This window comes from Megalobrama amblycephala, linkage group LG8, assembly GCF_018812025.1.
Source record: "Megalobrama amblycephala isolate DHTTF-2021 linkage group LG8, ASM1881202v1, whole genome shotgun sequence".
NCBI lineage: Eukaryota > Metazoa > Chordata > Actinopteri > Cypriniformes > Xenocyprididae > Megalobrama > Megalobrama amblycephala.
This window is the reverse complement of record NC_063051.1, coordinates 11,288,534-11,304,323: the sequence shown is the minus strand read 5'-3', so window position 1 is coordinate 11,304,323 and position 15,790 is coordinate 11,288,534. Positions and strand designations below refer to the sequence as shown.

The window sequence follows — 15,790 nt, the reverse complement described above, 5'->3', positions numbered from 1 at the left end:
ATAAATTTAATATAGATTAATCTTTGATAAAGCTGTGTTTTGTAGTTTGATTAACATTAATGACATATTGACCATTTTGGAGCAGACGTCAGTTACGTCACTTGCAACTGCATGCATAGTGGTGGCAGAAAAATAGCGGTAGCAAGTGGAAGAAAATGTGCAAAATCCACAGAATAAGAGAAGAATGTTTTGTTGTGCCATTGGATGTCAGAATCAGAATGCAAAAAATCATTTTTATAGAATACCGTTGTTGAAGATGCCCTTTGAAGCTAAATGGAGACAAGTTTATGTTGCAAGTCACAGACTGGACTGATGAATCCTGCAATGATTAGTCAATTAAAGCATAAATTTGATGTAAAGTCTACATAATATTCACATATGCAGGGGACATGCATACATAGCAGTTACAGCATGAAATAATATTTAAACCTGTAACATTTTACATGATAACTTTTAAACAAAACTTATAACATTTTTATTTCACAATTCTGACCTTTTTTTTTTAACAGAATTTTTTCTTGCATTTGCGTGTTTATATCTCCCAGTTCGGACTTTATAATTCGCAATTGTGAGTTTATATCACAATTCTGATGGGGTGAAAGTCAGAATTGCAGGATACAAACTTCCAATTCTGAGGAAAATAGATGAAAATGAATATATCTCACAATTCTGTTTTTCCTTGAGATATAAAAGTCAGAATTGTGAGAGATAAACTTGAAATATTTTTTTTTATTCTTTTATTCTGTGACTTCCATAGACTGCTACTGCAGAACTCTCATTTTCTGCAACCAGGTAGGCTCCGCCCACAAAAACGTCATTGCTGTTTGCAAACACACAATTGGTCTATAGACAACAGCAAGTATTTATAGGCTGCTGTCACTTTAAAGGGATACTCCACCGTTTTTTCATATTAAACTATGTTATTCCCTTAACTAAGACGAGTTGATACATACCTCTCTCGTCTCAGTGCGTGCACTAAATCGCTCGGTCTTGCGGCGAAACTTTGTTAGCACTTAGCTTAGCCCAGTTCATTCAATAGGGGCCAAGCAGAGAAGCTACCAAACACCTCCATGTTTTCCCTATTTAAATACAGTTACTCGTAGTGTAACTCGACCTAGGACGGTGACACAAAACAAAACGTTGCGCTTTTCTAAGCGTGTAAAATGGATAACTATATTGTATGGCGGAATACCATAGCAAGTGCTCGGGAGCACTTTGACTTGACGCAGTAATATCTTCACTTCCCCCGCTCCCTCTCCTGTAAAAGTCACGTTGGTTCTATTGACGGAGATGAGAGGGAGGAGGGGAGGGAGCGGGGGCCGGTGAGAGGACTTTTCACGAGTGAAGATATTACTGCGCCAAGTCAAAGTGCTCCCGAGCACTTGCTATGGTATTCCGCCATACAATATAGTTATCCATTTTACACGCTTAGAAAAGCGCAACGTTTTGTTTTGTGTCACCGTCCTAGGTCGAGTTACACTACTCGAGTAACTGTATTTAAATAGGGAAAACGTGGAGGTGTTTGGTAGCTTCTCTGCTTGGCCCCTATTGAATGAACTGGGCTAAGCTAAGTGCTAACAAAGTTTCGCCGCAAGACAGAGCGATTTAGTGCACGCACTGAGACGAGAGAGGTATGTATCAACTCGTCTTAGTTAAGGGAATAACATAGTTTAATATGAAAAAACGGTGGAGTATCCCTTTAAGACAAAATGCAATTTTTGGTGTTTGACTCCAGACCACCTTAATTGTTCCTGTCAAAGACATGCCAAACAGGAAGTGAGGCAGTATCTCAGAAACATTTTGTATGTTAACATAAATGAGTCAGAATTGTCACAATACCACTTAAATGTTATGACAGTGCCATCTACTGGCCAAAATGTATAAATAATGGTAAATATTTGTGGTTTGCAGCTATATTTTACTTTTTATTAGTAGTGGTAAAGTCTTTGTAGTCAGTAACCACAATGTCTTGATGCGGACTTAAGGGAGCCATACTAGTCTGATTTTAATCAATATCCCTGTACAATCTCTCATTAGCAAATTGCCATCGCCCGTGAGGGTGACCTGCTGACTAAAGAACGGCTGTGCTGCGGTCTCTCCATGTTCGAGGTCATTCTGACTCGCATCCGTGGTTATCTGGACGACCCGATCTGGCGCGGCCCATTGCCCAGCAATGGCGTGATGCACGTGGATGAGTGCGTGGAGTTTCACAGGTTGTGGAGTGCCATGCAGTTTGTGTACTGCATCCCGGTGGGAGCTCACGAGTTCACCGTTGAGTGAGTGGCGACTAATCACCTGTTTTTCTCATTATGTAGAATGGCTGTTTACAATGAAATTAGGATTTTTACAATTTTTAGGATTTTTAAAGCATTTTGATCCCCTTCCAGGCAATGTTTTGGAGATGGTCTGAACTGGGCCGGTTGCATGATTATCACATTACTCGGTCAGCACAGACGCTTTGATATCCTGGACTTCAGCTACCATCTCCTGAAGGTGCAGAAACATGACGGCAAAGATGAAATCATCAAGAGTGTGGTGAGTTTTTCTAAGCGAGTTTGGTGTATTTTTCTTGTAACTTGTGCAATCAAAACACAAACGAATCTATTTGTTTCCTTCCTGTTTTAGCCTCTAAAGAAAATGGGCGAACGAATTCGCAAGTTCCAGATTCTGAATGATGAAATCTTCGCCATTTTAAACAAGTACCTGAAGTCTGGGGATGGAGAGAACATGCCAGTAGAACATGTCCGTTGCTTTCAGCCTCCGATCCATCAGTCATTGGCCAGTAATTGAGATTGCCGTACATTTGTACCAATTAGAAGTGGAAGAGATGGTAGAGGGGAACATATTTAGTGACAAGTTTAGGACCAGTTTCACTGTCACATTCTACTTAAAGAAGCCTTTCTTATGCCTGCCTGTAGTGTTCACAGAGCCAGTAATTTGCCTTGCGATTAGTGATTTGGTATGCACCAATCAATTGTACCATTATTGGTTTTGCACATGTCTCGGGCTTAGGTAAATTAGGCTAATATGTTTTAAGATGATGTAGACAAACAATTTTACTTAGTGTATTTCAGATTGATTTTTTTTTTTTTTTTTTTTGTACACACACTCGTGCCTTATTATAGATAAATGACTTATCTTTTATATGTTAATGATAGCACAGCACTACTCATTTTCATGTTTTATACTTGGGGAAAGCAATGGGAAAGGGTTGGAAAATGGCCAAGTGGGTTTTATCAACTGATTATTTAAGCTTCTGCTGAGGTGAGACACCCGCGGTATTTTTTTTCTATTTGGTGATGTTGAATGATTGCATGCAAAAAAATTCTTCTATTATCCTGAATAAAACTTTAAGCATAACCAAGTTTTTACTCTCAATAAACGTGCCTTTTAGTATTTGAATTATGTAATCAGATTTTAATTCAATAAATATGTATCAAACATGGTTTCCCTGGCTTTTTGTTTACTAAAAAAGTAAATGTTATAGTTCACAACATACAAATGTTCATTAGGCCTTTAACCCTAATCAAACTCACGTAAACCAGCTAATCAAGATCTTCAGGATGTGTGTTGAAATAGGTTGGAAATTAATTTTATATATATATATAAAAATTAATTTCCAACCTATTTCAACACACATCCTGAAGATCTTGATTAGCTGGTTTAGGTGAGTTTGATTTGTGCATATGCACAAAATGATGTGAATGAAACAAACTTGGACTAAGTTGCGTGCTAGTAAGATTGTATAAGTGACAATGTGAATATGCTCTTTCCATAACACCGCACTGAACACAAGTAATGCATAAAGAATTCACAAAATTGTATTAAAACTGTACTCATTACAATGTTATTCCAGGGGCTCAGATTTATGTTTTGTAAAATGTTGACCTATATTGAAATGTGTGGATTTTTTTTTAAATATTTGGTTTGTGAACTAGTTGAATGAAATTAGATGTCATATTAGTCACAGTATAATGGACTAAACTTTATGATGTCAAAATATTATCCTTTTTTTTTTTTTTTTTTTTTTTAAACAAACTTTTACAAAAAAAAGGCTGCTTGTGAGAAACATGCCTTCAGAAGATTTTATGCTTTTTTTGTGACAAAACACACTTGGAAAAAAAATCACCTTTTTTGGTCAACTATCCTTTAAATTACATTTAGACAGTGATAAATTGAGAAGGTCTCCTCATGATTCCGCTTGGATGTCTTTATTACAAAGTCAAAGCAACTACCGATTTTGTAGAAAGGAACTCTGTGCATGTAAATACAGATATCTGTACATAAAATATAACAAAAATCTCTTAAAAACGTACAGTTGTATATTTACAGTGCTACATGAGGAATGAGATGAAGCTTACCATGTTGTCTAGTTGGAATAAAACAAAAAACAAAACTAGGCAAACAAAAACCCTTAGTACAATCGATTGGTCCATCTTTTTTTTTTTTTTTTCTGCTTTGAAAGTTGATTGTCTTAGGTTTTATCTCATTTGAAAAGAAAATAAAAATGCTAAAAGTCCATAGAGCAGCCAAACATTTTCATAGATGAACTGCTGCATATCGGTCCCTCCTTGAACCTAAGACACAGTCATAGTGCCGTTTCTTCTGGAGACGCTGTCGAAAGGCAACCCGGACTCTCTGTCGTCAAAGTCCTCCGTGACATCATTATGTAGCAGCTCATAACTGGAGTGGTTGTGAGTGGCCATGCCGTTTAATACTGGCCCGTTCCGTTCGTCCTTCCTGATGGACACAGCCAGTGTCGCCAAGCTAATGCTAACGTCCTTAAAGGCGTGCAGAAGAAAGATGCCTACGATAATCGTAGTGAAACCGCTCATCGTGCCGATGATGTCATCGGCCCCCATGTGTTCCCATTCTTTGAACAATATGGCAGAGCAGGAGAGCACAGAGGTGGTGAAGAACACATAGTAGATGGGCGTCACCAGGGATGTGTTAAAGATGTCCAGTGCTTTGTTCAGGTAGTTGATCTGCGTGCTGACACAAGCGATCAGGCTGAACAGCAGCAGCCAGGCCAAAGGGTTTCGCAGCACTGGCTTCCCAGCGATGGCCTCCTTAATGGTGATGCCCAATCCCTTCACGCAGGAGACGGACAGCGCACCAATCACAGAGCAGATAGTGATGTAGACCAGGATGTTGGTCTGCCCGTGGCGTGGGCCCAATACGAAGATGAAGATGAGAGCTGTGATGATGACAGCCGTTGCAAAGACCACAAAGCCTAAGGAAAAGACAAATATGATTTGTTTGATGTTTTTTAAAATCACTTTCAAAAGAATACTGGAAGACACAAATCGAATCATGATTTCGAAATGAATTTCGGTGTACGTATAAGCCAGCTTTCTATCTAGTGATGGGCGATTTCAAAACGCTGCTTCATGAAGCTTCAAATCTTTACAAATCTTGTTTCGAATCAGTGGTTCGGAACTGCCAAAGTCACGTGATTTCAGTAAACGAGGCTTCGTCAATAGATACTGTTGAATAAAGTCGTTATTTTGGGGTTTTTGGCACGCAAAAAGTACTGTCGTCGCTTTATAATGTTAAGGGCATTGAAAGTGTAAATTATCTTGCTGTCAATGAAGGCCTCACTGAGCCGTTGGATTTTATCAAAAATATCTTAATTTGTGTTCTGAAGATGAACTAAGGTCTTATGGGTGTAGAACAACATCATTTTCATTTTTGGGTGAACTAACCCTTTAAATTCTAATAGTATTTAAACAATATTACCGTTTGTATTTTTGATCAAATAAATACAGCCCTGGTGCGCATAAGAGACTTCTTTTTTTCAACATTTTTAACTGCAATTTAAGTCTTTCACTTATCAAGACTACAACAATGCATATTAATATTACAATAGCTGAATTCAGCTTCAGTTTCTATCTGCACTGCTGAGTCACATTTCAGGAATGCCTTCATTGTCTATACATGTCATAATTTACCTGGATCAACCAGTTTTTTGGCCATGTCTTCCAGGCTGTCGATCTCTTCCTCTTGAGGTGCATGTATCACCATGGTAGTGGAGCCCAGGATACTGAGCAGACAGCCAAGCTTTCCGTGCAGGTTCAACCTCTCTGTCAGGAAGTACGAGGACAGTACCGCACTGCGAAAACAGCCAAACATTAACTTAATCATCTTAAAGGGATAGTTCACCCATCTGTTTTCATTTACTCACCCTCATGTCATTGAGAGTAAATTACATTTTTATTTTTCGTGAACTATTCCTGAACTAAAGCCCAAAGTGCAAGAGATGACCCATTACTGACTATATGCTTTTATAATATTTTTTAGAATTCATAAGTACTAAGTAGGGATATCAAAAGAATTACTATTATATATTGGTCATATTTTTTAATTCTAATTTAATACATAATAAAAAAGTGTTTTAATAATAATAAAAAAGCTTTTACATATTTACCACCTCTCAGTTGTTCTCAACTGAGATTCTTACTTCTTACTATATAAGGATTTTAAAACTATTTTTTACTACAAAGTAAAATATTTAAGATAGCATTTCAAGAAAAAAAATGACTTTTCCTGGTCTAGAAATCTCATGCTTAAAATTATGCAAATATCCAGAAGGTTGGAACCCTGGTTCTTCCAAGAAAAAAAAAATCTGGTATTAAAGGGATAGTTCACCCAAAAATGAAAATTCTGTCATCATTTACTCAAACCCTCAAGTTGTTCCAAACCTGTATGAATTTCTTTGTTCTGCTGAACACAATAGAAGACATTTTGAAAAATATCAGTAACCAAACAGTTGCTGGGCCCCCATATTCTTCAAAATATTTTATTTTGTGTTCAGCAGAACAAAGAAATTCATAGCGTTAGTTGCTTGTTTTTCATTAAGAGATGTAGTAATTTGAGAAGTTGATGCTTCTTGCAAAAACTAAGATTAAGTTTATACCTGGTTTTACAAAACAAAAAAAGGAAACCACAAAAAAAAATTACAGCTAAACCACTGACATGAATCATACTATAGTTCTCAGTGCAACAGTGAATCATGCTACTATAGTTCTCAGTGTGAACATCCTGCATAAAAACATGCATTTTTACAATACTTTCCAACCATTAATATTTATTTGAACATGAACAATAAACAGGATGTCATCAAAATGAGAAATTCATTGAAGGTTGACAAACCTGACTAGCACACTGAGAGCCCCGAGAGGAGTGACGAGGGTGGCAGGAGCAAAGGCATATGCTGCGAAATTGGCAGCTTCACCAGCCCCCACTGTCAAAAGAGACAGAAATAAAATAGTTACTTTCAAGTAGCTGAGCTGCAAACATGATAAATATATGCTGTATGTGAACAGCTGCTTTAAGTTTGTGTTTAAGATGAATGTTAGTTGTTTACTCTACGTCACTTACTTGATAACAGGCCAGCCCACCAAAGCCATTCTTTTAAGTATGCATGACCTCCTTGCCCTGGTAAGCAAGATGATTAATGTTTCAAAATTATTCATATTTTCTATAATTGAATTGCATCGAACATCATATATCGGCCATCCTACTTTCTAGATATCAACATTGAAAAAAAAAATTGTTGACGACTACATGGTTCAAACATTATAATCCCTCAGACATTTATGTAAATGTCAACAGTCAAAGAACTAAAATGCTACAACAAGGGAAAAGGTAAATGACGTCACATTTTGCTAACACTGAACTTTGTATTGACATTAAACAGAGAATCAGTATTCCGTTAACCCTCTATGGTCCACATTATAAAATACACTAACATTTGCGTTCGCTACGTTTTTTTTTTTTTTTATGTTTTAGGAAAAAAAAGTCTCTTATGCTCATGTATTTATTTATTTATTAACCAGTAATATTGAGAAATATTATTACAATTAAAAATATCTTTCATATGTTTAATATATTTTAAGATGTCATTTATTCCTGTGATGGCAAAGCTGAATTTTCAGCAACCATTATTCCAGTCTTCAGTGTCACATGATCCTTCGGAAATCATTCTAATAAGCTGATTTGGTGCTCAAAAAACATTTCTTATTATTATCAATGTTAAAAACTGTAGTGCTGCTTAATGATTTTTTTGTTGTTGTAATATTTGAAGTTCAAAAGATTAGCACTTACTTGCTGAATAAAAGTATTAATTTATTAACTTTTGAATGCTCCTTTGTTTAAAACAAAATCAACTATATCCACAAATCAGTTTTATAAATAAAATATAAAATGTTAGTGTAATATAGATCTTTGATCTAATAATATCATACGATATATACAGTGTTACCATTCATGAAATTTGCCTAAAAAGGGTGAAATATGAAAAAAGGGGATACTTTAAAAGACCTATTTATGTGTAATTATCAGAAATGTAACAAACATCTTTAAAACGTATTTTCTCTGTGTTGATTGTTCTTTTGTAATCACCCTTTAATAATTCATTTATTAGGTTAATTTAAATAAAATACATTATTTAAAATGTTTTTAAAAATAAAATATCATTAGACAAAATAACTTATTAATACTGTGCAATGGAACCTAGACGACTCTATGCACTGAATATGTAATCCATGATAAGAAAGTAAACTATAACTCAATACACCTTATTTGAAATCAACATGAGGTATTAAAATGCTTATATTTGTTGTCTAGCAACCAAATAATGCTATCATATTACAGAATACAAAACTGGAATAAATAAAACTTTATAAAAGTGAAAAGTGATTGGATATAGTTTTCTTTTTAACAATACACCTTATTTTTATTGTCATTATAAATCCACACAGGGTTAAATATCTCAGTATGGTGAAGTCAATGACATGGAAACAGAGTTAATGATTTATAAAAAGTGTGTGGCAAGTGATCTGTACTGAGCTGCACCTTTAAATTTAAACAATGACAGACACTGGACAGGTGTGTCTGAATAAAACATCTCAAAAATGTTTCCCACCCATACCAGTTAAACCTCTCTAGAACAGTGTATGTTTTTCTGACACCATTAGATTAAGAGCTTACAGAAAAAACATACCTGCTCGCATCGAGCCCTTCCTGGCCAGTCGAAGGAGTCCTTTCTTCTTTAAGATGAAACTACCGCCAATAAATATACTAGAGCTTATTGCCAAAGCAAGGCCTATATAGAAGTCGTACTTTCCTCTGTCTTGACCCATAGTGTTGTCGGTAGAGTTTCCTCTCGTCACATTGACATACACGCACCGAAGATTCAGTCCAGAGGAACAATCCTGGCCAACTGCAGAGCCTGGAAAGAAATAAATAAAAATGTATCATAATTCTGTAAGTAAGTTCCAATAAATTCCAAGTTGGATAAAAAATTGTATCATACCATTTTTATAAGAAACATTACACACATTACAGCTCATAAGATCTGAGGTAACATTCATGTCAACACACACACTGCTCTGAGGGAGAATGAAGAATGACAGTCTGTGTAATGCACAAGATGACATAGACAGGACAGGAAATGACTCTATAAACCACGCGGGCTCGAAGTCCTATTACACATGTTGACTTAAAAAAAATATTATCAGCCTAGATCAATAGGTTTCACCCTAGTTACTTTTTTATTCCGTCAGTTCCTTAAAATGAACGTGAATGGTAACTGACTGAGATTGTCATTGTGCATCTTCTATGCGTGTTCACGGATGAAGTCATTCAGGTTTGTGTCAACGTAATGACAGAATTTAATTTTTGAGCGAACTATCTCTTTAAGGCGCGAGACATGAGCATACAGCTGATCCAGCAAACTTTACAGCGGTACACCATCCCATGTTCATTTTAACTAAGTGTAAACCAGCTATTTCTTAAGGGTCAGCGTTTGGTTGTCGCGACATTAGGCGAGAATCTTCTTCATATGTCAACATGATGACAATTACCTTATTCATACAGCCAAACCCAGTCGAATAGCCTAGCCAATTAGCTTCATAATTCACAGCAAAACACACGCGTGGCTAACGGAGGTTATGAAGTCATTCACAGTACCTAGTTAAATTCCAGCGATCAGCTCGACATCGTGTCCGGTCACAGATATTTCACGGTTTTGACTTTCACATTTTCTCGCGACCATGAAATTCAGACGCGATGTTGACGCGAACCCATACAGATCCACCTACACAGAGAGTACCGATGCCCGATTCGTGAGCGAATCGTTCTTTTGAGTCGAATCAATTGAACCGGTTCACAAAACTCGGTCTGAACTTTTCTTCCATAAATTCATCCATCCATTTTCCAAACTGCTAATATAGTACATATAACTAGAAATTAAATAATGCACTAATTATTAGAAGATGAATACTATTATATATAGTATTTATCTTAATATTATAATAGTAATAGTATTATATATATATATATATATATATATATATATATATATATATATATATATATATATATATATATATATATATATACACACACATATATATATATATATATATATATATATATATATATATATATATATATATATATATACACACACACATATATATATATATATATATATATATATATATATATATATAGCAATTATAGATTAATAATGAATAGATTAATAATAATGAAATACTCATTCAATTAGTCTGATTCGGTCCGAGCGTTTCTCTAGCCACCGACTGTTACAAATTTTGTTTTTTAATTTATTGTATGATTTTATCAACACTGTAAATGTAAATGAATTTTTAACAATGTTTCATATACATTTTTGCAAATCTAAATGGATTAGATTTCCCAATGACCATATGATGCAGCAAAACTTCATGACGTAAAAGAATCACTGAATGCATTGGTTCTTTGAAATTAATTGTTCGAAAGAGCCGATTACAGGCAGGTCGGATCCCCATCAGTACAGGGAAAGAGGAAACGTGTGCGCATGCGTGGAACCTCTCTTTTGATTGGTCTTTTGTCGACCTACGTCCTGTGCTAAAGTCTTCCTATCATGCGTTTAAACATTGTAACCAAGTGTAAAGTGCGTTTTAATCATTAAGGTGAAAACTTGTATTTGTTATAAATATACTCAATCTTAAAAAACTTCCCTCCTCTCCTAATATCAAAGTGTATGAGTGCTTTATGTTGAGCTAGTGACGTACAGTAGTTCACATAGGTAAACGTTAAAACAGGTGGAGCAAGTTAACCAGACATAAACTAAAGGAATCTCTTTTGACTCTAAAAACAGCGTATTTCCTACAGCTTATCAAAACAAATTACAATGTAACGTTGTAAGTATAAAATAGGTAAAGTATGTTATGAAAATATATAAACATCGATAGATTGTACAAGCACACAGTAACTCTTTCGATTCTGGTTTTCATCCGGCAAACATTCGCAACCACAGAACAAACGATCAAATAGATTCAAATAAAACGTTGATATTAAAAGGGTAAACTGTAAATGCAAACAAAAATGTCCCTACTTGAATACATGCATATAACGCACAACTTACTCTGGGATTGAAATGATTTCCGTTCTCTGGTGGGACTGGATCAGGATGCAGTAGGAAAGTCCATAGATTAGGAAGACAACTGTTGTCTATACTCTACAAAGATAAGGAAAGCAGCCCCTGCTGGCGGTTATCTTGCCATGCTTACAATTACATTAAATTATTGATGGTAGACTGACCAAAACTGTTGCCATAGAGTTATTCCAGACGGAAATCCTGCCAGTGTTTATTTTTTATACAAACATAAAAAGCGTTAATATATTATTTTATATTTACCTGGTTAAATATTTACTTAAAAAAAAAAAAAAAAAAAAAAAAAGACACCAAGAGAACCATTTCTTATAATGGAGAAATTGTGATTTATTCAAACAGAGGTTCTAAGCAATTAAATGTATTATATATTATAATTAAATTAAATTATTATATATTAATGAAATCATTATATTATTAAGAGTCAATTAATAATTTATTAAAAAAGTATTTATTAGTGACTGAGATAAAACTGATGCATAATAATCAGTAAATTCCATATTAAAATACATTTTATTTAAAATAATATAACCTAGTCTATAAAATGTTATAGGAAATCTCCCTTATTTGGTGAATTACTAGTAAACACATCATCATATCCCATCTGTGTTTGTGAAACCAACTCTGTCAAGTATTGATTAAAAAACATTGAGTACTCATAAGTTAGTCCTCTTTAGCTTTGGTTTGGCTCCAAGCAAGTTTAGCTTCTTGAGAGATGCGTAATAAGGCAACACCCACAGATACGGTGATAAAACCACACAGAATACCCAAACAGTCCACAATACCGAGTGCTGTCCATTCCCTGAAAAGAACTGCGGAGGCCAGGATGACACATGAGGTGAAAGTCACATAGTAAATGGCCTCAAACATGTTAGAGCTAAAGCTCTCCAAGGCTTTGTTGATAAAGGTGAACTGGATCAGAATACTGACTACGAGAATTCCCAGCAACCCCAGGAAGAGGTAAAGTGCTCCGCTATCACTTGTAGGTGTTCCACCGAAAGCCTCCTGAGCAGCCAGTCCCAGGCCTTTGCTGCTCGGCACAGTGAAACTCCCAAGGAGAGAACAGATGCCCACGTACACCATAATGTTGGATTTTCCGTGAACTGGAGATAGCCAACCGATCAGTATGATCAGTAACAAGACCACCAGTGAGATGTACACCAGGAACACTGAAACATAAATGGAAAGATCAGAAATATGGTATGGTACAATGTATGAGAGTGAGTTAAGGTTGTTTCTCCACACATCATTTAAAATAATGATGATGAAGCAGGGCTCATTCCATATATAGTGTGTTCCAGTTCCTCCCAATGTCCAGCAACTTCGCACAGCCATTGAAGAGGAGTGGACCAACATTCCACAGGCCACACTCATCAACCTGATCAACTCTCTGCGAAGGAAATGTGTTGCGCTGTGTGAGGCAAATGATGGTCACACCAGATGGACCCCCCAATACATTTTAGAATAGCCTTTTATTGTGGCACACCTGTGCAATAATCATGCTGTCTAATCAGCATCTTGATATGCCACACCTGTGAGGTGGATGGATTATCTCGGCAAAGGAGAAGTGCTCACTAACACAGATTTAGACAGATTTGTGAACCATATTTGAGAGAAATAGGACTTTTGTGTACATAGAAAAAGTCTTAGATCTTTGAGTTCAGCTCATGAAAAATGGGGGCAAAAACAAAAGTGTTGCATTTATAATTTTGTTCAGTGTATATCTATCTATCTATCTATCTATCTATCTATCTATCTATCTATCTATCTATCTATCTATCTCTCTCTCTCTCTCTCTCTCTCTCTATATATATATATATATATATATATATATATATATATATATATATATATATATATATATATATATATATATATATATATATATATATATCTACTGTATATATATATATATATATATATATATATATATATAATATTTTGTTAGGAAATTATCTGTGTATTGTTATGCAAAAATAGACCAGAAAACAAAAAGAGTAGCAAATGATCATATCCAAGGCAACCTACTAGACACTATTTGCAGGAAAAGCCCACTTGGAAAATTATGCTGTTAAGTGATTTGCACAAAAGTACAATAGATGATTTCCATAAATTTGCAATTCATGTCAGGTATCCTTTGTATCAGTTTTGTGTTTTCTGTCCTTTTTCTTAAAGGGATAATTCACCCAAAAATGAAAATTCTGTCATCATTTTCTCACCCTCATGTTGTCCTAAACCTTTATGACTTTCTCTTTAGAACACAATATTTTGAATAATTCTATTAAGAATACCGAAACCAACATTCTTCATAATGTCTTCTTGGTAACACTTTAATATAGGGAACACATATAAACTATTAACTATGCATTTTCCCTCAATAAACTCCTAATTTACTGCTTATTAATAGTTAGTAAGGTAGTTGTTAGGTTTAGATATTGGGTCAGATTAAGAATGTAGAATAAGGTCAAGCAGAATAAGGTATTAATATGTGCTTAATAAGTACTAATAAATAGCTAATACTCTAGTAATATGGATGCTAATAAGCAACTAGTTAAAAGACCCTAAAATAAAGTGTTACCGTCTTCTTTTTAGTTCTACAGAAGAAACAAAGTCACACAGGTTTGGAATAACATGAGGGTGAGTAAATGATGACAGAATTTTCATTTTCAGGTTAACTATCACTTTAACCACAAGACTACCATTGAGAATAGATGAATTATGGCTCCACCAGACATGTTTATCATACCTGGAGCCATCAGTCTTTCCTCTAGTTCTGCTCTTGATGTTACATTTTCCGACTTGGGCGAGTGAATGATGAGCACAACTGAACCACAACAGCACAAAGCGCAGCCAAGTTTCCCTATGAGATTGAGATCTTCCTGAAGCAGCCAGGATGCCAGAATGGCCCTGATTAATGATGAAAAGACAAAATCACACAAATCACTCCAGGTCACAGTAGAAGTGCTCTGATATGGTGATTTAAATGTGAAATTAACGTCAAATGTTGTTGCTGCAGTAATATTTATTTAGAGATCACTCAGACCACAGCATTGAATACATTTCAATTAGTGAAAAATATCTTAATATAATAAAGAAATTCACCCAAACAGGACACCCAGGGCTCCAAGGGGAGTGACCACAACTGCCGGGGCAACATTGTATGCCAGAAAATTCCCTATTTGTCCCACAATCACTGAAAAAAAGCATAAACACACAATTTTAAACTACCATTATTAACATTAGTTTAATTTTATTTGCATATATAGAGGTATAACTCACTTGCAAGTGTACCACACCACCACACACAGTCAGCCAGGTAAGTTCCACCTGTAATGACATTATATCCTTTAAAATGTTACACCTGGGCAGTTTTATCTGGACAGGAGTTGTAACTTTTCTTTGGTCTTCTGATGTGAAATACCTGATTTGCGGGCTCGCAGTATCCCCTTTTTCTGTAGTACAAACGTGGATCCATTTATAAAACTGGACACAACAGCTATCACAACACCAGCGACTGGGAATGAAGTGTCGTCCATAAATGTATGCGAGTTTATGAGCGGTCAGTGTGAATCTTTGGATCACTTTTTGACTGGTGATGATGAAGCCCTCATAGGCTTGTTATGTTGTGGACTTTGTTATTCGCCTAGAAATGCACAAAAACAAATGAATAGGCGTACATTACATCCCGGAAGTTCATTCACAGAAGTTCCTTGCCAAACTAACGACCTCTACTGGTTAAAGCACAGGACTAACTAATAAAGAGTAATCTAACAGATAAAGTTATATGCTTTTAACGCAAATAAAACATTATAATTAAATTTAAAAGCCCCATGCTGTGTTCCTTGCATTACTTGAGTTTCATAATACGTTTAGTACAAATATGAGGTGGCTGCGCAGATCTTCAAGCTGTTAACAGCAGGTGGCGTTGTAATAAAAAAAAAATTACATAGATAAAACCCAGTCTATGGTGCAAACTGACAATCTCTGCCACCATTCACTTTCATTGTATGAAAAAAAAAAAAAAAAAAATTTGAGTAGTCACTTTTTGGCTGTCAGTCAAATGAGGGTGAGTAAATGACCACAGAATTTTCATAAAAAAGACATTGGAGTATTTATTTTATTCATGCAAATTTTCTCAAATAATTTGGGGCAACCTTTGTGTTTGGTTAAGTTTATAAAGTGTGTTGTTTTTTCTATGAATTGTGATATTGAATTTATGGTTAATAATGTTCTGTTTTTAGACAATGATTTTATACATATTCAGATAGTATTTGCAGAAGAAATCTTCTTCAAATTCTTAAAACCTATGCATGAAAAAAGCAATGTATT

General features: G+C 35.2%; 3 protein-coding genes across 8 annotated transcripts in view; 1 reads left to right on the top strand and 2 right to left on the bottom strand.

Annotated features, from left to right (window-relative positions):
• Positions 1–3,446, top strand: part of cyfip1 (cytoplasmic FMR1 interacting protein 1) — a 45,373-nt gene extending 41,927 nt beyond the window's left edge. For both annotated transcript variants that reach the window (XM_048199242.1, XM_048199243.1), the window contains exons 29-31: positions 2,038–2,276; positions 2,388–2,535; positions 2,626–3,446. In XM_048199242.1, the coding sequence (XP_048055199.1) occupies positions 2,038–2,276; positions 2,388–2,535; positions 2,626–2,790 (552 nt within the window). In that variant the 3' untranslated portion in view covers positions 2,791–3,446. The remainder of the gene's footprint in view (positions 1–2,037; positions 2,277–2,387; positions 2,536–2,625) is intronic.
• Positions 3,447–4,195: 749 nt separating this feature from the next.
• Positions 4,196–11,574, bottom strand: nipa2 (NIPA magnesium transporter 2). 4 transcript variants are annotated; one of them, XM_048199238.1, is made up of 6 exons: positions 11,435–11,574; positions 9,005–9,232; positions 7,381–7,437; positions 7,153–7,243; positions 5,952–6,112; positions 4,196–5,233 (listed from the first exon to the last, which is right to left on the bottom strand). In XM_048199238.1, exons 2-6 carry the CDS (start codon positions 9,141–9,143, stop codon positions 4,578–4,580), a joined length of 1,104 nt encoding a protein of 367 aa, XP_048055195.1. In that variant the 5' UTR covers positions 9,144–9,232; positions 11,435–11,574; the 3' UTR covers positions 4,196–4,577. The 4 variants fall into 4 exon arrangements, with proteins under 4 accessions (XP_048055195.1, XP_048055194.1, XP_048055196.1 ...); XM_048199237.1 differs by lacking the exon at positions 11,435–11,574 and adding an exon at positions 9,973–10,129; XM_048199239.1 differs by lacking the exon at positions 11,435–11,574 and adding an exon at positions 9,867–10,119.
• A 319-nt stretch (positions 11,575–11,893) lies between these two features.
• nipa1 (NIPA magnesium transporter 1) lies at positions 11,894–15,195 on the bottom strand. Of its 2 annotated transcripts, none has more exons than XM_048199240.1 (5): positions 14,883–15,195; positions 14,741–14,806; positions 14,564–14,654; positions 14,208–14,368; positions 11,894–12,630 (listed from the first exon to the last, which is right to left on the bottom strand). In XM_048199240.1, the coding sequence occupies exons 1-5, from the start codon at positions 14,995–14,997 to the stop codon at positions 12,125–12,127; spliced, it is 939 nt and encodes a 312-aa protein (XP_048055197.1). In that variant the 5' UTR covers positions 14,998–15,195; the 3' UTR covers positions 11,894–12,124. The 2 variants fall into 2 exon arrangements, with proteins under 2 accessions (XP_048055197.1, XP_048055198.1); XM_048199241.1 differs by having other exon boundaries at positions 14,741–14,788; positions 14,883–15,193.
• Between the last annotated feature and the right edge of the window lie 595 nt (positions 15,196–15,790).

Coding starts and splice junctions, on each gene's coding strand:
- nipa2 (XM_048199236.1), bottom strand. CDS start 9,440: ATGTCATCTTGTGCATTACACAGACTGTCATTCTTCATTCTCCCTCAG. Junction 7,244..7,380: donor GTGGGCTGGCCTGTTATCAA/GTAAGTGACGTA, acceptor CTCTTTTGACAG/TGGGGGCTGGTGAAGCTGCC. Junction 6,113..7,152: donor GCTCTCAGTGTGCTAGTCAG/GTTTGTCAACCT, acceptor CTGTTTTCGCAG/TGCGGTACTGTCCTCGTACT.
- nipa1 (XM_048199240.1), bottom strand. CDS start 14,997: ATGGACGACACTTCATTCCCAGTCGCTGGTGTTGTGATAGCTGTTGTG. Junction 14,369..14,563: donor GCCCTGGGTGTCCTGTTTGG/GTGAATTTCTTT, acceptor ATCATTAATCAG/GGCCATTCTGGCATCCTGGC. Junction 12,631..14,207: donor GGAAAGACTGATGGCTCCAG/GTATGATAAACA, acceptor TTTATGTTTCAG/TGTTCCTGGTGTACATCTCA.